Source organism: Pyrgilauda ruficollis, unplaced genomic scaffold (assembly GCF_017590135.1).
Source record: "Pyrgilauda ruficollis isolate IOZ18807 unplaced genomic scaffold, ASM1759013v1 scaffold110, whole genome shotgun sequence".
NCBI classification, from domain to species: Eukaryota; Metazoa; Chordata; class Aves; order Passeriformes; family Passeridae; genus Pyrgilauda; species Pyrgilauda ruficollis.
Window position 1 is genome coordinate 236,627 of NW_024509211.1, and position 23,253 is coordinate 259,879.

The 23,253-nt window shown below is 42.9% G+C and overlaps 2 protein-coding genes across 7 annotated transcripts in view; one reads left to right on the forward strand and one right to left on the reverse strand.

Moving 5' to 3' along the window:
• The window catches only part of LGALS3 (galectin 3), a 5,987-nt gene extending 3,880 nt beyond the window's left edge, over nt 1-2,107 (forward strand). For both annotated transcript variants that reach the window (XM_041477092.1, XM_041477099.1), the window contains exons 4-7: nt 105-560; nt 709-797; nt 1,053-1,221; nt 1,841-2,107. In XM_041477092.1, coding sequence (XP_041333026.1) covers nt 105-560; nt 709-797; nt 1,053-1,221; nt 1,841-1,996 — 870 coding nt within the window. In that variant the 3' untranslated portion in view covers nt 1,997-2,107. The remainder of the gene's footprint in view (nt 1-104; nt 561-708; nt 798-1,052; nt 1,222-1,840) is intronic.
• Nucleotides 2,108-3,054: 947 nt separating this feature from the next.
• Nucleotides 3,055-22,976, reverse strand: DLGAP5 (DLG associated protein 5). 5 transcript variants are annotated; one of them, XM_041477032.1, is made up of 20 exons: nt 22,935-22,976; nt 21,859-21,916; nt 19,558-19,807; nt 18,145-18,353; nt 17,606-17,722; nt 17,074-17,158; nt 15,288-15,386; nt 14,502-14,572; nt 12,578-12,870; nt 12,083-12,198; nt 11,883-12,003; nt 11,406-11,491; nt 10,628-10,788; nt 9,819-9,911; nt 8,234-8,453; nt 7,024-7,234; nt 6,612-6,669; nt 5,311-5,464; nt 4,900-4,949; nt 3,055-4,228 (listed from the first exon to the last, which is right to left on the reverse strand). In XM_041477032.1, the coding sequence occupies exons 3-20, from the start codon at nt 19,796-19,798 to the stop codon at nt 4,106-4,108; spliced, it is 2,508 nt and encodes an 835-aa protein (XP_041332966.1). In that variant the 5' UTR covers nt 19,799-19,807; nt 21,859-21,916; nt 22,935-22,976; the 3' UTR covers nt 3,055-4,105. The 5 variants fall into 5 exon arrangements, with proteins under 5 accessions (XP_041332966.1, XP_041332989.1, XP_041332982.1 ...); XM_041477055.1 differs by lacking the exon at nt 22,935-22,976 and adding an exon at nt 22,798-22,919 and having other exon boundaries at nt 11,883-12,000; nt 17,606-17,710; XM_041477048.1 differs by lacking the exon at nt 22,935-22,976 and adding an exon at nt 22,798-22,919 and having other exon boundaries at nt 17,606-17,710.
• Nucleotides 22,977-23,253: the final 277 nt, after the last annotated feature.

Below are 23,253 nucleotides of genomic sequence, written 5' to 3' on the forward strand. Positions count from 1 at the left end.
ATTCTGTGATTCTGTGATTCTGTGATTCTGTGACTTTGGAGAGCTCAGTGTGATCCCAGCAGGAATCTTCCCCAGCTGACCCTTGTCCTCTCCTCTGTCCCCAGTTATCTGATGCCTTGGCCAACAGCAACAACCCAGCCCCCTGTGCCCCCCCAGCCCAGGGCTGGCCCTCCTGGGGCAACCAGCCAGCAGCTCCTGGTGCCTTCCCAGGGTATCCTGGAGCACCTGGAGCCTACCCTGGAGCACCTGGAGCCTATCCTGGAGCACCTGGAGCATACCCTGGAGCCCCAGGAACCTGTAATCCAGGACCTGGAGCATACCCTGCAGCACCAGGAGCTTATCCTGGAGCACCTGGAGCTTATCCTGGAGGACCAGCAGGACCAGGAGCATATCCAGGAGCACCTGGAGCATTCCCTGGAGCTCCACCAGCAACAGGGCCATATCCTACCCCAGGACAACCATCCAGTGGCCCTGGCTTTGGGCCTTCTGCTCCTCAGGGAGGACCAACAGCTCCCCAGGGAGGACCAACAGCTCCGCAGGGAGGACCAACCCCTCCAATGGTAATGGCTCCATCATGATGAGGGTTTCTGTGCCCTCAGTGGCTGATTTTGCTTGGCCATGGGAAGGGACTGGGCTGGCTGTCCCCAGGGGTGGCACTGGGCTTTTGACGTGGTTTCTTGCTGACACCAAATGCCTGTTGTCTCCCAGAAAGTCCCCTTTGAGCTGCCCCTGCAGGCAGGACTCGTCCCTCGGCTGCTCATCACCATCACTGGGACTGTGAACCCCAACCCAAACAGGTACTGGGGGGTCCAGCTCCGAGGGTGGGGGGATTCCATGGGCACTGCTGGGTGGAGCAGGGGGGCTGGAATTTGTTTTCTATTCCTGAATAACCCCTGCCTGGTGTGACACCAAATATTACACCAAATAAACGTGAAAATGCCCTGTTGCCCTATGGGGTCTGTGGGGTTTTATCTCTGCTATTTTTGGGAAGCCCTGTAACAGATTTCAGGGCTTTTGTGGCAAAAGCAGAAACTCCATTACTGTTTTTGCAGGTTTTCACTGGATTTCAAGAGAGGGAATGATGTTGCCTTCCACTTCAACCCCCGCTTCAACGAAGACAACAGGAAAGTCATCGTCTGCAATTCCATGTTCCAAAATACCTGGGGGAAGGAGGAGAGGACAGCTCCCAGGTTTCCATTTGAAGCTGGAAAACCCTTCAAGGTACCAGAAAAACCCATCCCAGCTCAGTCTCAGTGCAGCAAAAGCACTGAGAGGGTTTGGGCAGCAACGCCTGTGTAAGGACAATGATGCTTTTGCACAGGAATCTGCTCCCAGGGCTGTTTCTGGGGCAGCCACCCCATGTGCTGTCCCTACAGCTCTTCTGACCCCCTCCTGCAGCTCCAGCTGCCCAGGGCATAACTTCTCCCCCGTTCTGGTATCCCCATGGATTATGAAACCCTCTTTATTTACACTGTTGCTCTGCACAGTGGTTGGACAGGTTTCTGTAACGTGTTTTCCCTACTGGCACCTCGTCACGAGGTGTTTTTACCTGCAAAGGAGGTACACAATGTGGAGTCTTGCTTTGAGGGACTGGCACAGGGATGAGGAGGCAGAAACTGGGCTGAAACACGGAGGAGGGAGAGCAAGGAGAGTTTTGGGAAGGCAAAGGTCGCTGGTGTTGCAGCTGAGCTGCTGCAGCAGCTCCTCCACATGCCCCAGGGCTGGACTCAGCTGGCAGCAGCCTCCAGCCAGTGCCAGCCTGCTCGGGGTGTGTGGCTTAAAACTTCTCCTAGGACAAATCCAGCTGGGTTTTGGGGCTGATCTGGGGTTTTTATTTCAGCTCCAGGTCCTTTGTGAGACGGATCACTTCAAGGTGGCCGTGAATGATGCACACCTGCTGCAGTACAACTTCCGTGAGAAGAGGCTGAACGAGGTCACCAAGCTCTGCATCGGGGGGGACATCGCCCTCACCAGCGTGGTGCCCACCATGATATAACTGGGGGGGCTCTGGGCAAACCCTGCTCTTTTATGGTGTAACACAAGTGCCTTCTCACCAGCTCACTGTGAGGTAATAAAACATTTAACCTGTAAAATTGGGTTTAATCATATCTTAAAAGGCACGACACGCTCCAGGCGAGCTGAGTTTTGATGTGGAAGGAGCTGAACTCCTGCTGTAGAGGCAGCAACAAGGAGTTGGATTTCTGTGGAGAGGAACTTGGGAAAGCAGCCTGTGGCATTCTGCCCCTGCTCCTGTGAACAGGGGCAGCAATCCTCTAGGAAGCACAGAGAAAACCTGACAGCCTCCAAGCCTGCCCAGGATGAGGCATTTCAGGAGAGGGTTCAGAGCTGGAGGAAGCAAAATCTCTCTGCTGGACCGTGGCTGGAGAAGCCATCCCTGTCCTTCATTTTTGGGGGCCCAAACCAGCGTGTCCCAGGAACATTTCCCACCCCAGGGAGATCCCATCCCTACAAGTGTTACGTGCTCCATGAACGGGTCACGAGGCTTGTGCTGCTCCCCACTCATCACCCCTGTGTGAGTCAAGAGCAGTTTCAAGGGTGGGGACGTTTATTGGCAACTTCACCCCGTGAGTCAGGCTGGTAAAAAAAGAAAACAGAAGTATGTTCCCTTTGCTGTGAGTCACTGCAGTCTTGTCTGGAAAACAAGAACAGTGCAACAGCCACCACTGAAGTTTCCAAAGCTTTCTCTGACGTGGCTCATGCTGTTTTATAACAGTGACTCCTTTTATGCTTTGAGTGCCAAGTTACAAGCAGAGTCCTTAAAATTTCCAGCAGATGCAGAAATCTAGAGCAGCACGACATTGCTACCACCAGCATGGAGAAGCTGTGGCTGCCCCAGCCCTGGAAGTGTTCCAGACCAGGTTGGATGGGACTTGGAGCAACCTGGTCTGTGGAAGGTGTCCCTGCCCATGGCAGGGGCTGGAACTGGGTGGGCTTTGAGTTCCCTCCCAACCCAAACCATTCTTCAGCAGGAAAGTCATTAAAAGGATCCCTAGAACTGGAGTTAGAAATGAAGAAAATGGATTCCAGCACACATCAGCTTCCTCTCTTTATTCAGTGTAATCAGTACACAGCTTCCAGGTTAAAACTTAACCCCTGGCAGTGGCAGCAACACTTCCTGCTGAGGGACTGAAATCTCTGCTTGGTTTGGGATCAAGGCTGGTGGAAGGATGTGTGTGTTACACTCAGGTCACTGGTACAAGAAGCAGCCCAGTGAGGTATTTGTTAAAAATATAACAAATGGTGGTACTGTAATGCTACTCCTCAAATCCACAGTCTATAGAACTGGCATGATCCTTGTGCACAAATATGTTACAGTCTGGATGGGGAATGCACAAGGAACAAGATGAGAGAAGAGACTGAGCACAAACATGTCAAAAACGAGTAGAAAACATGGGTCTATTAAGATACTGAATAGAAAACTGCATCCTTAAAGGAAATAATATCAATGCCTATTTCAATACATCACCAAGAAAAGGTATTATCTGACTTAGAAATTCTTGTTCTGAGTTAGTTTCTGCTATTACAAATCCAATGGTTACACACCAGGAAAACTTTCCCAGGAAAGAACTGCATGCATCCAACCCTGCCAGAGCTGGTGCTGAGGCAGGTGTTAACACACAGGTACCCCCAGAGCATGGCAGAGTGTTCTGGGGAGGGAACAGGCTGGGTCTCACCCCAGCAGATACAGGGTACAGGCACAGCTGGAGGGGTGGGCACCTTGTAATAACAACAAGTCATGAGGTCAGTCAGATCAGGGTAGAAAAGCTTAAAGGTGAACAGTTTTACAACCTGGAGGAGACAGGAGATACATTAAATGATACCAACATAAAAATGCTTCAGGTTGCAGTCAGAGTTTACAGCCAGATACAGCAGGGATCACCAGAACACAGCCCACTACTGCTGTACAGCAGAGCTTGGTGCATCACAACTGCACCATCAAATGATACACACCCCATTATCACATCCATTACCACGGGTACTCTTCCTCTCTCAACACAGTTCCAGGGTAGCAGACTGTGTTCCAGATACCCTCTGTGGGCTTCCTGTTCATAGAATTTACATATTTTGCACTTAAAGTCACTTTTTAATGATCCCCAGAGGGACCAACAGGAGAAAACACGATGAGGTCACTGAATACTTCAGCTGCTGCAAACTTCTGGGCTTTGGTCTTGACTGGAGTGAAGGGAAGCTCAGCATCCAGCATTGGCTGTGGGAGGAGCCAGAGAGTGGAGTCAGGGTTTGAGGAACACAAACCACAGAGCACTGGAAGGACTCTGATTTCCCCAAGGGTAATTTTGCAATTTGCCTTATTTCCCAGGCATAAAATAAAAAGTGATTACACATGGTCCGTGCTGAAGACAGACACTCCTTACTCAAGTCAGTAATCCATATTTTAAAGAGGATTTTTCACAAGAAAACCTACACCCAAATCCTATTAATTGTGTTAAATGTGAAAGCTTTTGCACACCTGCTTTTCCCTGCTAGAATGTTACTTCCAGCTCTAAATGCTGAGGTGATTAAAAAAGATTTGGGGTAGACTTAAAAAATTCCAAAAGAAAAAAAAAAGGCTGTTAGTGAATATCTGCAAGGAAATTTGCAAGAAACACAATTTAAAGGCTCAATCTGACAAGAATCAGACATTGTCCTGCTACAAATATCTTGATTCATCCTACACTCATTGTGTGCAATAAGAAACACCACTGTGAGCCCAGCAAGGAAACAGCTGGAATGTGGTTTGTATTTGAAGTTATATCAACTGGCTTGATAACATCTTTAAGAGTTTAATTTTCTTTGTGCAGTAACTGAGTCTGCAGCAAAGGTGAACAGTCCTGCAACATGCAGCTTGCCTTAGTCAAATAAACTTGAAGGTCAGCTTACCATATCAAAAGGATTTCTGTCAATGAGTGCCAAATCAGTGCATGAAACATCTGAAAAATCAGTACATAATTAAAAAAAAAAAAGTTAGTCTGATGCTGCCAAAGCTGAAAAAACAGTATTGTTTTCTGTATTCATTAAAAGAAGAAATCCAAACTCTAAACTGTATTTATTTCTTTATATTAGCTTTCTCCCTCACATATCCCTCAGAAACTGTTCAGAGAAATCCAGGGGCACTGTTTGCTCATGTGCAACGTGTGTTTGAGTCACACCAGCTAAGGGAGGCTTTTCTAAGAGCACCCACAAACCAATCTGATTTCAAAGAGTAATACTCAGGTTATCATAAATCCTTAGGATAGCAGAAGGGCCCAGCAATGCCCCCCAAGCTGCACCATGCAGCTCTAAGATAAGCACCTGTCTGATGTGTTTGTGGCTCTCCAGACTGAGCAGAGTTTGTCTCCTTCTCCGGGCTGCACATGATGATGTCTTGTTCCTGTTCTGCAGCAGACAGTTCCATCTCTTCCATGCTATCCACTGCTTTTGATTCACTGCTAGAACTTCCCAGGACCTGAAAAACAGGGATTTTCTCTGTTCCCAGCCATGTTCTTGTTATGTCACACCAAGCCCACATATCTAACCCACAGATTTTATGGAGAGTTCAGGAGAGATGGAGTTTTAACTCCAGGCACTGTGCAAGGCACAGGCAGGCCAAGGCTCAGGGTTAAGGCTGTGACTCCAAACCCAAACACCCTTTAAAGCCTAAAAATCCCTCTGACAGTATAAGGGAAGTTTTTCCACAGGAAAGAAGGTTTTGAACTTCAAGTATTATCTGGTGACTTTTCCTACAGAAAAACCCATCAGCAACACCAAAAGCTTTCCCCAGAGAGTGAAATCACCAACTCTCATTTTAATAGAGAAAGGATGAAGTAAAAGCACTAAGAAAAAATTAGTAACCAGGATTAAAAATAAATTATATATGTAGGGGGATAGAGGGGAAATGACTGCTGCAGTCATGCACAGATCCAAGCAGTAACAAATAAAATTTAAAGACTCCATTTCCAATGAAAGTTACTAAAGGATGATTGACTCCAAAGCACTGACTTTCACTGGTAGCACAGTATCATCTAAATTAGAGGCCACATTCCTGCTTTTTTAAGGCTACTCTAACACAGGCAATGTCACCAAGTCTTCAGAAATTTCAGGACATGGATTTCTGACACTTGGATTAGCTCTTGCTGTACCTTTAAGGAGATTAAGAGCCCAGTGCTCTGCTGTGGAGGATGCTGAGGACTGAGTGCTGTTGCTTTCAGTCAGGGTCCATAAATGCACATAATGCATTATTATATTACAATTATATTGCATTATTATTGTATTACATAATGCATTATTATACTTTAAATGCATTTTAAAAATCCCCACCAGAAAACAGGAGGTGGTGGACTTCTAGGAACATTGCTTCTCCAAGTGACAAGTGTCCCCCTGGAGCAGCCAGGACCTCCAAAACACAGCTCTAAAGAGCAAGGCAAGGTCCCCAAACTGCAGCAGTCCCTACTTTTGTCCACCCAGAGGTAAAAAGCACTGCCCTGAGGAATACATGAGATTTGTAAATGAGGATTTGATCAGAAGTCCAAGTGTCTGGGGTAATCAAAAGAATTTTTCCTTTGCTAGTAATAACAGAGCATGTAAAGCACATCCATGAACAATGCATGACTTACCTTATTTCCCTCTGCTGTGCCAGCAACCAGGCACATTTCTTCTGCAACCACAGAAGTGCTGGAAGAGAAACCAAAACGTTTTCATTCTTCTCAATCATCTTCATCAATCACCTTCTGACTTGTCGAACTAATCTTACAACTTGTTCTGCAGTTTTGCTGCCTTGGTTGGCACTGGTGAGCTACATTAAACTCAAACTTCCTGGGCAAACAAACTTCTACCCCAGCAGCAAAATTACATTTGGGCAAGGCTCTTAATATTTGCTTAAGGGAAGGAAAAGTCACAAGTACTTTGCAAACTTTATCACTGCCAAATCGAAAGGTAACATTTAATGGGTTTTAACATCATGTCTTTCAGTTCCAACTCTAAAATGATTTGTACAAGGTTAATTAAAAGCTGCTTTAGCATGCCTACCTTTGTTCAAGACCTTCAGGGAGTTTATCCAATGGGGGAGTTTGTTCAGTGGGAAGTTGGTCCATTTTCAAACTCTGTGCTGGGTGGAAGCCTTTGAGGGCTGAGGGGGTTTTCTTTGCAGGTGCATCCTCAGGGTTACAGAGAGGAGAAGAAAGCAAAGATCTGGATGATCTTGGATTTGCCAGTTTTCCAGGGGTCCTTGGAAGCAAACCTGGAAAATGTGTTCCATATTTCATTCCTACAGCAGTTTCCAGAAGCTGAAATGAACTGATCATTATGATTCTAACCAGGGACAGACACAATTGTTTTCTGCTTGCTGAATCATCTTATACAAACATTAGATGGAAATCTCATATACACTTGCAAAGAGAAATTGAAATTATTAACTTCCACCTTTCAAATTAGGCAATTTTAATAGAGTTTAAAAGACACAGATTCAGAACTGATGCTTATAACAGATTCTCTGCTGGAGTTGGCTTAAACCAGTGTTGCTCAAAGCTCTTCAGAACTCCCCTACTAACAAGAGGCACATGAAAAGAATTGTTAGTTTTGTCACGAGAAGAGAGATCTGCACACAAAAAAAGGGAATTTAAAATCAAATTATGAACTAGAAATGTGAGAGAAGCAGAAGTACTGGAAATACTGGCTGCATATAGATGTCAATATGATAAGTTGCTGAAATTGAAGTTATATTTTGAGCACCTGTTAAAAAAATAGAACTATTAAACAGCTTTTATAGCAAATGTTACAATCTTGTTAACCACAAGCACAGATTATGAGTGGACATTATTTGCAGCTTTGAAGTCAGCACTGTAAGAGGTTCAGTTAAACAAACAAAAAAAAAAATCCCAATTCCTGTCCTACAATTAGAGGATGTGAGCTGGTATTGACTTTGGTGAAGAGGCTCATCAGCTGAATCTGGGAATGCTCAGATTAGGATTTCATTATTAAATTTATGCTGGAAAAACACAAACCAGCTATTTCACCTCTGTCTAAGCAGGGATTTCATGCTGCCACAACCACTCAAATCAGCACATTCATGTACAGCAGTTTACTTTGGAGCCCTGATGTAATCAGTCACTGGTTGAAACACTGTTCAGTCCTGGATTTGTAGCCAGAACAAATTGTAGCACAATTCCTCTCCCCAGTGAAATGAATTAAACTGTTTGGTACTTTCAGATCACAGAAATCACTATTAAGCTTCACCTACCTGAAAAGTTTTTCACAGGGCTTTCAATCCTGAAAAATCCTGCTTCAAAAACCACTTTTTCTACCTCTGGCAGCCTCTCCTGCTGGGTACCCTCAGCAGCTTCCCCCTGCTTCATTCTGTCTCTCATGGCTGCTTTGACAGACGCCAGGCGGCTCCGGGCAGCAGCTCTGGCAGCTGCTTCCAGCTCAGCCTTGGGCACTCCACTTGGCACTGCCTTCTTCTGGAATGAAAGAAAGCTGGGTCACACCTGGAAATTCTGGAGAGGAGCAATTACACATCAATCTCTACATAGGTGCTGCTGCCACAGACACAGCAAGGAGCAAAAGGAGGCTCAGGGGGGACCTTGTGGCTCTGTCAGGTGGGATTCAGGCTCTGCTCCCAGGGAACAGGGACAGGAGGAGAGGAATTGGATTAATTTGCACCAGAGGAGGTTTGGATTGGATATCAGGAAAAATATTTTCACTGAAAGGGTTGTCCAGCCCTGGCACAGTTGCCCAGGGAAGGGTGGAGTCCCCATCCCTGGAGGGATTTAAAAGCCATGTGATGTGGCACTTGGGGACAGGAATTGGTGGTGGCATTACCAGTGCTGGGGAATGGTTGGATTTGGTGACTTCTCCAACCTCAACAATTCTACAATTTTATGCATCAAGGCCTCTGCCCATCCTCAGCATTCTCTTGTGCTGCCATCCAGTTGTTAAGGTACATGTGTGATGACAACATTAATAATTTTTTTCAAATGAATCTGCAGTTCAAAAATCCTCAATATAACTTTTTTCCCCTAATAAATTCAGTAAGATTTTGGATGCACTGGGATGCAGGGACTCCTAGTGGCAGGGACACAGTGTAACCACAGGACAGACTTCAGGCAGTCAGTGAAGCCTCTCTTGGCATTCAGTTTTCCAAGAGAAGTTTTGTTTTGTACCACCTGAAGAGTTCTGGCATTTATGGGCAGCTCCCACAGACCACAATCCCTCTGTTTTCCCATGCCTGGAGTTTCTTATCCACCTTCATCTCAATGATATGAAGCAGTCTCAAGGAACTGCACAGAATTGAGGCAATGCAAAGACAACTCAATACTCAGTCAGAAGCAATTATATATTTCAAACCAAAGAGTAGATAAAACAACTCACAGCTTATTTTGCAATAAGCACTAACTTATTTTGGAGAGTGTCAGATCCATTTGTGCTTAGAGAAGCAGCAGTTTAAAGCCACCCATGGTGTTGGCTTAACGGGACAACAGTACACTTGATCACTCCCTGCTCAAAACTGGCAGTCATTCCCAAATTCCTGGGTGGTTTACTTCCCAGTTAAGTCAGTGGCCCAGATAAATAGTTTTACATCTGAAGAGTAAGTTTATATCCTAAATTTAAGAGATTTGTTTTACTAGCGTAGACTCCAATGACTCCAAAAAATGCATTGTTAATTCTTAGTTCTAATCTTAGCAGCCAAAAGGGGCAACTAGGACTAAACCCACCAAATAATACAAGAGAGGTGAGGGAGAGGGGTGCACCCTGAGAGGAATTTCACTTAATATTCAATATATCTAAAGAAGCCATGCAAGATGTGCTTTAGGGGCTATTCATACCTTCACAACTGCTTTGCTTGGGACATCAAGTGGCTGCCACTCATTGTCTTGAAGCTTCACCAGATTATCAAATTTTTTATTCACATCTTCAATCTGTTGGTCACATTTAAGGAAAGCAAAAGAATACATTGTAAAATAAACTTTATTCAAACAAGCACAGTCTTCCATCCTGCAGGAAACATCTCTCAAATACTTTTGAAGAAGCAGATCAAACTCTTATGCTCTCTGCAGAGAAGTCAAAACCTGTGACTAGGACAATAACAAATCCATCTCTGCATTTAATTTGACTACTTACAAACTCCTTGGTTGAGTGCTGATTTACAAATACTGTTGAGAGCTCTTTAGAGAATTCAGATTATATTTCATTCTGAAACTAAAGAAAGCATCAAAGGAGAAGAGGAAGGTTCTCTACCACCTAAGCTCAGCCCTAAATAGAGTTATGTAGTTCCTGCATTATTCTCACACTGAAGCATGGAACCTCTACTTTTCAGTGAGCTTCAGGAATTTTCCAAACACTGGGAAGTAGACATTGTGACTGTATCCTCACTCCAAAACAGAGTAAGATTTGGCCACACATATTCATTCCAGAGACACACAAGGCACACGGGCCACAGGAACACACAATAGAAGAACTGGTCCATGAATTTTAAGTCATAGTATCCCAACTGCAACTATTCACTGTCACAGTGTTAAAACAAGGACCTGCATTTTTTACATTAAAGATAATAAATTGAACCAAAGAAGTTTCAATACTTGGTTCATAAATAACCACCAGTTTTATCCTACTAAGTTAACAAGCAAGTACATACCTGAAAATTAATCATATCCCAAAATCCATCCAGGTCTGTACACGTTGTTTTTTTTTCACCTCGTTTAAATTCACAATTGTCAACCAATCCTTCAAACTGTTTGAACCTTTCTCCTATGAGCAGCCTTGTCTGACCAACTGTGGAGCGAATCTGGTCTTTAGCTGGTAGCAAGAAGACAAAAAATACAGGATATCTTGGATTAATAAGTGTTTGAGGAGTCTGGAATTTGTTGTCCCACCTTCTGCAAACTTGAAATTCAATTCAGATGGAGCTTTCCTGTCCAGTGAAATGCTCTGAAGTTGTTTCTTTCAAAAAAAAATTACTCTCTCAAGTCTTAAAGATAAGCATTGCTGGAGTCTATATTTTCCCAGACAAGGGCACTTATTCCACATTAAAAACTAATCTTATTTTTAAAAACCAGCTTGGTTAAAGTTCCTACATTTAAACACTGACTGGCAATAGAACAACTATTTTGGTGTGCACTTTGTTCACTTTATCAATCACCATCACTGCAAAATGCTACACAAATTTTAGGAATAGGAGACTGTATTTTGGGGCAGATCCAACTCTAAACTTTCTCTAGTACAGCTTTGCAGATTTTTTTTGCTGTTTTGCAAAATGTCCTTCTCTCTGTCCCATTCAGTGCCCAGAACCCCCCTTCTGGTGCCTACTGCAGCTGTTTTTTTGCTGTTTTGCAAACAGCACATACATGTCCTCCTCTCTGTCCCATTCAGTGCCCAGAACCCCCCTTCTGGTGCCTATTGCAGCTCACTCTTACCATCCTCTGGAATGTCCAGCTCAAGGTTTCCTTCCCACTGCAGGCACTGAGACAGCAGCCTCTCTGTCTCAGTCCGAAGAATGTTTCTGAAAATACAAGGATAGAAAAAAAATAAGGATTTGGAGAATTTCCTGACTTGTGGTGGCTGTTAATGGTTATTATCCTTTTGCTCTCAGAGAATCCACTGACTCTGAGCTGAAGATTAGATTGTTTTATTTTGCTGAGTGGCTGAGGTGCAATTTCTTTTCTACTGCTTTCAAGCTCATGATCCTTAGGACAAGGTGTTAGTCTCCAGAATTTTATGTTGTTTCTTTGCACTTCAGGTACAAAAAGGAAAACAGGAATGTCTGCCTGCTCAGGTCACAGCTGTCAGACACCAATCACCATTAAATTAAGCTGACCTTTGGTAGAAGTCTCATTATTCATATTAAGAGTTTTCAAATGGACATCAGGGAAGCGAAACAAGTGAACCCAAACCTGAAATAGGGCACATCATGCTCTTGCTCTCTTGTATCATCTGCCTTCACTGCAACTGCTGTTGAGACAGGAGTTGTTTTGTTTGATCTCTGAGTGGAAGTTCTCTCATCTGATTCACCTGCTGAAAAGCATGAAAGGAGCTTGTTCAGAATCTGGTGATAATTAAAAGCATTAGAATAAACTAAATGTGAACTTCCTACCTCCTCCTTTCAAACTTGTGGTCTTTTGCTGTTCTTGAATGCCTTCAACAGGTGAAATTTGGATTTTTAAATTAGGCTTTTGTGCTTTAGTTTCACTGGATTTTTCAAATATTTTGCTGGAAACAAACAAAAGTACATTTAGTTAAGACACATTGAGAAAGTGACATCAAATATGGCTAATTTCACAGAAATGCATAGTTTAGAAGGCAAACCTCCACAGAACACTAGAGAACTCAAATAAATAAATCACTGCAGATAGATGCAGGGCAGAGTCCTTGACAGCTGCTCCTCAAGCATGGACAGAATACTGAATTATATCCATATCTGCTGTTGTGTTAAGTCCACATTTAAGCAATGATAGAAACCATGAGGATCAGGTGTTAAAACACCACAACACTTTGTTACAAAGTGAATCTTTCTATAGAAAAATGGTTTTTTTGCATCCCCACAGAGGTTCACTTGCATTTTAGGCCCCATTAGAAGGAAGACTCTTACACTGGAGATTTTGAAAAATTCCAGACAGCAGTGGGTGTCAAAAAAGCATTTGCCCTTGAAGGAGACATGGGTGTCACAGTGTAGGTTGCCAATCCACTCAGAGGCTGAAACACAAAGTTTTGAGGTGCAAAGGAGCGTGTTCTGGGTCTCCTTGGAGAAAAACTGTTGTTTTCCACTGAGGTTTGTTCTTGCTGAAGTTCTAATGGCACTGAGTGTTTGGAATCAGCTGCAGAACTTTTCACCCCTGGATCCACTCCAGAATTTGTCTCCACTTCATGTTTAGAAGAAATTATCTGTAACAGCATAGAAAGACAAATCAAATCATCAATCAGTCATGTGTTTGCAATAGGCATGGGCTCAATTATAACATGAGTGTCTGAAAGCCATCAGGAAGGGAATAGCTTAAGGTAAATCAGCTCCTAAACCAGCACACCTGGACAGAAGTGATGAGTTACCAGTAAGTCCAACCTTTTTTGATACCTGCAAATCATTCTAGAGACAGAAGTCAACACTTCACTACAAAAAATCCAACAATCCACTCCAGGGGCTAAAGCAGAACACCTTACCAACCAAAACAATAATTAAAAATGACAAATGTATGCTCCCACTGCTAGTAATAAAAGCTTTAAGAAGATAAAATCCTCAAGAGCAGAATTACTGGCTCCTAATCCAGCTAGGACTGTTGAATAATCATAGTTTATGCACATGCTCCAATCCAAAAACTGAAAAACAAGCTGGAATAGGCTGATAGCTGAGGAATGCAACCCAAGACAAGTGCAGTTACCACCACAGAATGTCATTAAAAGAGGAGAAAAAAATTAAACACTAATTCACATTCTTATGAGATGAGTGAGCAGATAGTCACACAGAACACATTTCTGAGATATCTAACTGGGATTGTTAGCTCAAGCCAGCCAGAAAAACTTTGGGTGTTTTTCAAGAAAATATGCATCTTCAATCCACTGAAAGGCTTGTTATACTTCAGTCACCTCTGCTAGGAATGTAAACCCTGAATTTTGCTTTTAGCCAACCTTTCCAAATGAGCTGCCTGTGGTTACCAGCTGGCAGGGACTCCTGCCTGTGAAGAGGTGCTTGTCCAAGGAATATAAAAGTGCTCTCACCACCTGCTTGGGTGTGATTGCACAATCTCAAACACTCTAAAGCACAGCTCCAGTTACAGGAGCAAGGTGGAGATGAGAAGTGTGAGAAGGAAGAGTGAAGCAAAAGACGGAAAAAATCATGGATAGCTCTTGCACAGAAATGCATGAATGCATAAAAAATTGTGGAAGTGATGACACCAAGAACCACAATGACTGCCTTCAGCTGTAAATCATGCACAGAATAGTATTCTACTTTGCAGAGAACAGCATTTTCAGCTCTATTTCTTGGTGGTTCAAAACCTAAAAATGTGTTTATTTCTTAGCTTCTAGAGGCTTATACTGTTACCTGAGCAGGAAAATGATCCATTCAAAATACACTTCAAAAAGGAATGAACTGCACAAATTTACAGCTGCTAGATTAAACCAGCAAATTTTTTTGACTAGTTAAAACATCAGATATGTCATGCAAGAACTTCTTGTCTATTTTAAATCACTGTCCAAATCCTGATTAGTAACCACATCATTCATCAGCCATGTCCATATCCAGGGTGGGATTCTTGGGGTTGTCCTTTGAGGGGCCAGGAGTTGGACTGGGATGATCCTTGTGAGTCTCTTCCAAGTCACAGTATTCTGTGATTCTATATGAGCACTAAATTTGATCTTAATTTTTAAAATATGGCAGTATAAATACATACAAGTCCTTCCCAAATTCTAGCTTATTACTGAAATTACTTTTATGTTCGAGCACTTCAGCTACAATGACACAGTTATTGGCTCTTAAATTAGTTTAACTGCTTTTCCATTTCAACTATAACATGACCTACCTTTATGGGATCAGGTTTGACAGCTTTCTTCTGCTTTCCTACATTTGCTGCCTTTCTCTGTGACTGGTTACCTACAAAAAGAGACACTCCCAGAGGTCAAAAAGGCATCTGATTCATGTAATCTTTCACCAAAACACTGCCATAAAAATCAGTTGCTAAAGATAGAGAGAGAATGTTTTATTTCTTGGGTGGGAGGTGGCTAGAGGGAAGAAATAGCATTGCAAAATTTCATTCAAAAGAAAACCTGGCCTAAGATTTAACAGCCTAGTAACAGATGTATCACCAAGAAAACAAATTCATAAAGCCATCAATCTTCAGATCTTGCCATATAGTAAAAGTCACCTTATTTCCTAACAGATTGGAGAGAGTGTCAAGCCAATTTGAGTTTAGATTTTTAATTTCTATATGGCATAGGAATTCTTTTGGTGGACTGAATTCTAGTAAACAGGCAAACACAAAGAGAAATTCCTCACCTGAAGAACAAAGGCTCTCATCTCTTCCAGAGATATTCCTGCTCACACATTTAATAATTATATGGCCATAAACAGCCAAAGTGCCAATCTCTACCAGTTCTGGCTTTGTTCCTTGACTTTGTAATTACCATGTGGACATGGATGCTCCACACTGATGGCTTTTGTAGGAAGTGTTGGTTTCAACATGTTGATGTTCGAGCTCCAGCCAAGAGTCTGAGAGATGCAGCATTTAGCCCTTTTCTTAGATGATAATTTGGCATGATTTAAATGCAGTCTAAGGTACAGCTGAGTTACACAGCTCTGCCTCACTTACCAGCAGTAGCAGCAGTTGGTTTCAGCACCTGCCTGGCTGCAGAGGCAGCTGCTCTGGTGACTCTCCCACTTGGGGCTGGTTGGGCTGCAGTCTGCAACACTGCAAGAGAGATTAATCCCAGAGATTCCAAGTTTAATAAGGAGCTGCACTCAAGTGATAACTGAAAGTTTCCATTTTGTAGAAATCAGAGAAATGCACCAGCAGTTATCAGCTGCTTGGGTTTGCCAGAATGAACAGGGTTGGGTGGGTTGGGTCAGTTCAGAGCACAGCTTGGCCCTGGCATCCAGGCAATGCACTGAGGGGTCCTGACTCAGTGTGGTTTTACTGCACAGGTCCATCAGTGTGTTTGATGCCATGCACAAAGCTAAGGAATGCTTCCCACTGCCCCCTGCAAGCAGGGTCAAAGCACTCCCTGTTTTACAGATGAAGTTTTTTAGATTAATATCTTTGCCATGGTTATTTGCACAGCTGGAAGCTAAAGCAAACCATTGGTGTAACAAAGTGATGCCCTGGCCATTATATGAAAGATTTCCAAGGTCAGAATTTAATGCAATCTAACAAAGTACTCTTAAGACTAATTGGCTCTGAAATATTTTATAAAACATGACAAGTTCATGCACTGTATTACCCATCTTCATCATTTTCATCTTTGTATTTTAGCACTGTTTCTAACAGGCTTTTAAAATGACAGCACTTTCCTGCACAGACAAATTTCATGGGAGCTCCTTATTCCATTCCCTGCCTGTCTGAAATCCCCACTTGGTTACTGTTAATGCTATTCCTGCCTTTATTGTCAAGCTGGGATTCTGTACAAGCTAGAATGAAAAGTTGGGGAAAAAATCACTGGGTAAATAACTACAACATTGGGTTTATCAAACATTCACTTCCCAAACATTTTTATATTGGTGTTTCAAAGAATCACAGAATGGTTTGGGTTGGAAGGGACCTTAAAGATCACCTCATTCCCATCTCCTTGTCATGGGCAGGGAAGTTTAAGCACATATAATGCATATCCTTGATTCAGTACAAAAGAAATAATCAATTTTAGAAAGAAATAACCAATGGGTGACCATTTTGCAAAAATTAAACAATTTGTTATATCAAACACCAATAATACATCTTTTTTCAGTATTCACCAAGGGCACTACTGAAATTAAATAAAGGTATGCAGCTTGCTGATTTGATTAGATTAATGACGTGAAAGTCATTTCACTCTGAATTACTGAATATCTAGCATTAACATCAACATTCCACATGACTTGGTTATATCTACTTAAGGATATCACTGAGCTATGAAGAGTTTCTGATCCAAAGTAGTCCAATCCCTTAAAGGTGGCACAGGTTGTTTATTTTTAATTGCTGTTTTCTTAAGAAATATCTGTAATTGTGGCACAAAGTGACAGACACAGAAGGCACTTGCTCTTTTCTAACAACAGTCACTACCTGTGATATTCTTCTTGAGGCAAACAGAAACCTCTGCACAGCTCCAGGAGCAGAGGCATCTGGCAGTTGTGCAATTTGCCTACTGACCTGTTTCTTTTCCCTCTCCCAGGGGGAATAATCAGTAACCAGGACTGTCAGGACCCTGCATTCCATTTCCCCCAGCCTATGGAGGCAACAAACTCACGTGATCCCTGGAGCCACACACTTGATAGTCCCCCACCTGCTGCCCTTGGTAGGAATGGCCATCTTAAAATCTCCTCCTTCCTTCCTACACCCAAACACGTGCTGTGGATCTTTCCCCCCAAAAAATACCCAACTTTCAGGTTCAGCTGTATTTCCATACCTTTCTCTTTTTCAGCCACTTTGGCTGTACTCATCTGTTTATGTCCTGCCTGGGTAGAGCGCACACTCTGCCCGTGGGCACTGACCTAGGAGAAAAAAAACAGGCTTTTTGTGAAGCATCAGATTTCCAGAAAATCAGCAGCCCAGTTTCTTTCCTCATCTATCTATCCTAGATTACAGTAAAGGAAAAAGTAAAATAAATTGGTAGAGGGGGCTTTAAAAAGTAGAGAGACATGAAGGATAACTTAAAATAGATTGGCTTAGGATATGTTATTGAGCATTACCCAACTAGTTAATAAATTGTCAGAAAAAGAATGAAGAAAAATATTTAAGCAACAGTTAAAATATCTTAAAAAACTTGACTGACAAACACATCCAGAAAACCTGTGCTCTTTTCTGCTTGTACTGATCTAATCAAACTTGTAAAGGTACTATCCTGAGTCTGAAATTGCATCCCTTTCTCTAAATTTATTCACTGAAACTGTATATATATATATAAACTGTACATATATATATATATATAAAAAACAAACCGTGGAGGACTTAGATGCAGTTGGTATCAGAGTTGGTATCATAGTTTTTCCTTCTTGCATCTTGGCTTTTGACCGAGTCATCCTTCCAGAGAAAGCAGGAGCTGCCTGGAAACATCCCCAAGAAAATGAGAGTTAATAAACTCCTTTTTCCCTTTGTTACAGAGACTGAGCAAGAAGCATAAATGTGAAAAACATGTCTGTGCAAAATGGGTCAAGTGTGAAAGCTTTCAAAGCTGAGTTGACTAAATATGAACAAGTTACTAGTTCTAAAATAATGCAGCTCTTTCATTTGTGGATGAATCATTCCAGTTTTTGAACTGAACATAGTCACAAATACAAAAATCCACATATCATTAGTACTGTTTCCAGCTTTGTTTAGAAAAAAGAATGAGCCAAATTACTCCCTTATCATAACACCAATACAGCATTTGCAAAATAAGCAGTTTATTTGAAATAACACACACATTTGTACACAAACATCAATTTAAACGGAGCACACGGATGAAGCTAATTTAGATATGAAATATTACCACTGTTACCTTCTCTCTTGGCTTTGCTACTGCAGGTTCCTCAGCAGCAAGAGCAAGAAACCCAGGTGCAGCTGGTCTGTAGAGCCCAACCTTGAACACCCCTTTCTTGGCTCTCTCTCTCTGCTCCTGCAGTTTGCGCAGCTCCTTCTCCTCCTTGTAGCGCTGCAGCATCTCCCTGCGCTCGTTCATCCTCTTGGTGGCTGCATTTGGGGCTGTCTCTGCAGCAGACATGCAAGGCAGATGTGTTATAAAATCATGAAGATGGTTTTTGAGCCAACAAGAAGTCAGAAATTTCCAATAAACTTTGCCAGGCTAGAAGAGGAACGTAAGTCAAAGAGCAGAACTGACTGGAATCTCTAAAGTGTTTTAACCCTTCCCACTAAAAGGGAATTAAATTTCAACTTACAAATAGACTTCCCCAAATATCCACCTGAGGACTACTAGAAACTCACTCCCACTTCACAGATTTGCAAGGTTACTGGTAGAAAAATTAACACCTCATCTTCTTATTTGGTTTATTTGTAACAGTTTCTCTATTCAAACACTTGCAATGTCATTGAAAACTCAACTTTAGATACCAAAGTCTGACTCAGGCTGAGAATAAATGAGGCAGAAGTCATATGAAAGAATAAAACCTTAAGATGTTGCCAAATTTGAATAATATCTACCTGAAAAATTAATATCCACTTAAAAGTTGAAATTTATGAAAGATAATCAAAGATAATCAAGACAAATTTATTACATTTTATATTTGATATTATTACATACAGACTGCACTCCAATAATCTTCAAAAAATTACTATCCTCCAATTATCTTCTGCTATCAAAATACTAAAGGTGAAAGTATTTCTAAAAAAACCTGTTGACATTTTAAAATATTAACTTTATTTCTTAGACCATAAACATCCAGGAGAGCCAGGGGGCAGAATTCAGCATATATGCAAGCTCTATTTTCTGAGAGGAAAATAAGTTGTCAAAAACTAGTAATTTTCAAAATAAAATCATACTATGCATTTACCCATTAATAATTTCATATATCATATAAAAATGCCCATTTGCTAAGCATAGTTTAAGTACATGACAGGCTAGAAGGTATTTTAGATTGGAGTTTTTCACATCTTAAAGGACAAATCATAAAGGCACTTCCTATTGAATATTAATAACAAAATACATTCTTTCTTTAGCTGCTGAGACAAACCAGAGCAAAGCTTCATTCACACCACTGGAGCTGGAGCAGTGAGGAGGGTACAGCTGTATTAAGATTTTATTGTCCTGATTTTTAACACTTGACAGGGTTTTAAATCTTCAACTTTTTTGTCAAATTAAAACGTTGACTGCTATTAGGTTTCTGTGATAATGCTACTAAACCTACTTACCATTTTTAACACTTAAAAAAAAGGTCTATAGCAATTCTTTACTTACTCTGTTTCACACTGCTGTTCTCTTGAGAGCACAACTCCCTGGTTTCCTTGAGCTCAGAAATTCCCCTCTCCTTGGAGAGCTGAACATTGACATCTGCCAGCCCCAGCTGCCGGCCCTTTTCGAAGAGCTTGTGCCTGTTCTCCTTCTGAAGGATGGATTTCCTGCGGGCAACCTTGGTCCTGAGGGCTTCTGTACTCAAATCCTTCTTGTATCTACTGGCAAACTGGGAAGTGGCAGCCATCCTGATGACCTTAGACAACAATCACAGTGATTAGGAAAACACTGTCATGATTTGTTTTCCAGTTTTGTTCAAGTTTGTTAATGTTATTACCGATGTCCTGAATTTTTTATTTCTGTATGTGACCAGAGAAAACTCAAATGACAATTTCAGCGATGACACTTTCAGCAATTTCCCATTATTTTTATTCATTGCAGGGATCAGTTTGGGTGTTGAGTGGTCACCAAGTCTGGCACAGAATTAGGAGGGGACACTGCACCCATGCCTGGGATTGGCTGGGCTGCTTTATCCACAGCTGTTTTCCACATTAAGGAGATGAGCAAGTAAATGGCAGGGCTGTAGGACAATACTTGGAAACAACATTCCATTTAGATTAGACCTATCTGATAGCAAGGAATTTTGACATCAGAACCAGGATGTTTCCAGGATGCAACTGCAATACAATAGTGGTTATTTCAAGCAGAATTTTTCCCATCTTTTTTAACCTGAGGAAGCCTTAAGCCAGCTGTCAGCTGGTTTGCACTTGCTGTGCTAACAGTACCTAAAGGAGCTCCAGGAGAGGTGCAGAGGGCCTGGAATGACAGGACAAGGGGGAATGGGTGTAAACAGACAAAGGGCAGGGATAGATGGGATATTGGGAAGAAATTCTTGTCTGTGAGGGTGGTGATGCTCTGGCACAGGGTGCCCAGAGAAGCTGTGGCTGCCCCTGGATTGCTGGAAATGTTCAAGGGCAGGTTGGATGGGGTTTGGAGCACCCTGGGATAGTGGGAGGTGTCCCTGCTCGTGGCAGGGGATGGGAACAAGATGGGCTTTGGGGTCCCTTCCTACCCAAGCCATTCTGGGATTCTGTTATCTCCTGCATCCCCACTGAAACCCATCTTATCAAGGGTTTTCCACCTCAGCCATCACACATCTCATCTTCCACCACTTACAGAAAAAAGCTTTACAGCAAGCAGGGTGACAGAGCTAAACTAAACACACAACAGTTATTAATTAATTGGTAATTGAGTCGTTTACTGAGGCTCTTCATTTCAGGACAGCATGCTCTGATCAAACTGAAGGAACCATCAGTGAACTGAACTGAAAAGCCTTGACAATGGGTATACAGGATTTATTAAATCCATCCCCTTCCCATCTATGTGCCACCAAAAGCCAAAAATTCAACCAGCAGCCTAGCTGGAAAACCCATATGTTAGAAGAAAAAAAAAGCAGCAAAATAGAAATAAAGCAGAAATGAAGTGGATATATTTATGGGAAAAGCAGTCAAGGAAGAAGGAATACAGCCCAAGCCTGCTCAGGTGCCATCAGTGCTGGCAGTGCAAGCTCCCTGTTCCCCACTCCATGAAAGTGTTCATGGAGGGGGAAACTTGCACAGCACCTGCACAACCTCCTGGAATTGCTTAGAACAAACACTGGACAGAAACCAAAATCAGTGCATTGTGCTCCTTTTCTCAGGAGAGAAAAACAGTCAGTGGAAGTTAAAAAGCAAAACTCAGATCAGGGGCTGGATCTCCTCCACACAATCCTGCAAGAGCTGGTCCACTCCAGCACCACCTGAACTGTGAATATCTTGGGCTTCACCCTGCATCTTGCATTCCAGCTTTCAGAAATTGATTAAAAATGCCAGTTAATGATGAGTGCAAAAAACTCCACTGCAGTTCATAGGTCATATTTGCCCTGCTTTACATTTGTGTGATTAAGGGAGGTTAATTAATGAGCATCTCCAAGAATCATATTTGAACTGATTCTGCTAGCAACTACAGAATTAGTTATTACAGAATTGTTAGTAATGACATGGCATTACAGAAAGCCATAAAGAAAACAGTGGGAATACATCTCTAATATCTGTGCCCTAGAAGTAGCAAGCTTTTGAGCTCAGTGGTTGATAAATATTCCTTAAAGCTGCAGTTTAGTGTCTACACTCATCTTTTCTCACTACAAAGTTCCTAAATTTACCCTTAACCATGTTCTTTAAGTACAGCAAGGTTACAGTGAAGTCTGTGGGCTCATTAAAAATGGATGTCATGCTCAATATCCCAAAGATGTGTTCAGAACAAAAATACCTGTCTCCTCTTCTTCCCAGGTCACTGTTCCCGTGGATTATCTTGCCCAAACAGGAGCCTAGAAGATTAATTTGTATTTAAACTGACAAAAACTCAAGTAAAGACTATTAGCAAGAAAGGGACAGAGGGCTTACACAAAGGATTTGTGACAGGCTATTGTACAGTACCAAAAATTAAAACTGACCATTTATTTTGATAAATAACAACAAAGTAAAAGAGACACTTGACCAACAACACCCTAAGCCTCAAAGAGCAATATGAGCATGAAAACATTTAGTGCTCTTTTAGGCTGAATAGTGAGAAAACAGAGCAGGACATGACTATGAGCAAGAAATGAACAGGAATTACACAAAGGATCTGTGACTGGATAACGTACAGTACCAAAACTTAAAGCTGACCATTTATTTTGATAAATAACAACAAAGTAAGAGAGACTCTTTTGACCAACAACAAGCACCATAGAGCAATAGGAGCATGAAAACATTTAGTGCTCTTTTAGGCTGAATAGTGAGAAAACAGAGCAGGACATGATTATTAGCAAGAAATAAACAAGGGCTTACACAAAGGATTTGTGACTGGCTAATGTACAGTACCAAAAATTAAAGCTGACCATTTATTTTGATAAATAACAACAAAGTAAAAGAGACACTTTTGACCAACAACAAGCACCAAAGAGCAGTATGAGCACGAAAACGTTTTAGGCTGAACAGTGAGAAAGCAGAGCAGGAAGAGCAAACATCGCTACTCTAAAAGCGGCAGAGGCTGAGTAAAGCCCGGGCTCAACGGTTTCCAGAGGGACCCCGGGGGTCGGAGCGGGCTGTGGGGCACAGCCAGACCCGGCCGTGAGGGGCCAGCCCAGCACTGTCCCCTCAGCCCCGTCCCCGCCAGCGCCTCCGGGTGTTCCCATCACAGCTTGCAGAAGCACCGCTGCCAGCTCACCGCCAAGCCAGACCCCCGCGCCGGGACCCTTTACGGAGCACATATCCGGGGAGCCACGGTTCTCCGGAGCCCTCAAAGCCCGTCCAGGCTCCCAAAGCCCGCCGCGGGACCCCCGATCCCCCCGGGCCCGCCATTACCTGCCCCGGCCCCGCGCGCCGCGCAGCCCCCGCCGCGTGCCGCCCCGCCTCGCTTTCAAATCTCACCCGCCAACGCTCATTGGCCAGCCCGGACCGCCCGCTCTCATTGGCCTCACCGCGGGAGCTGATTGGCAGCGCCGGAACGCCACAGCGGGATGCTTATTGGTCGTCTGATGGCCACTCTTAATTTCTATTGGCTGCATGAGGAAATTCCCCGCCCAATCTTGCCGCTCATTGGCTAGCGGGGTGAGGGAGGTGAAGCCGCTGAGGGCGCGGGGGCGAGGCCTGCCCTTGGCGTCCCGCGGGGTGCAGGGGGCGC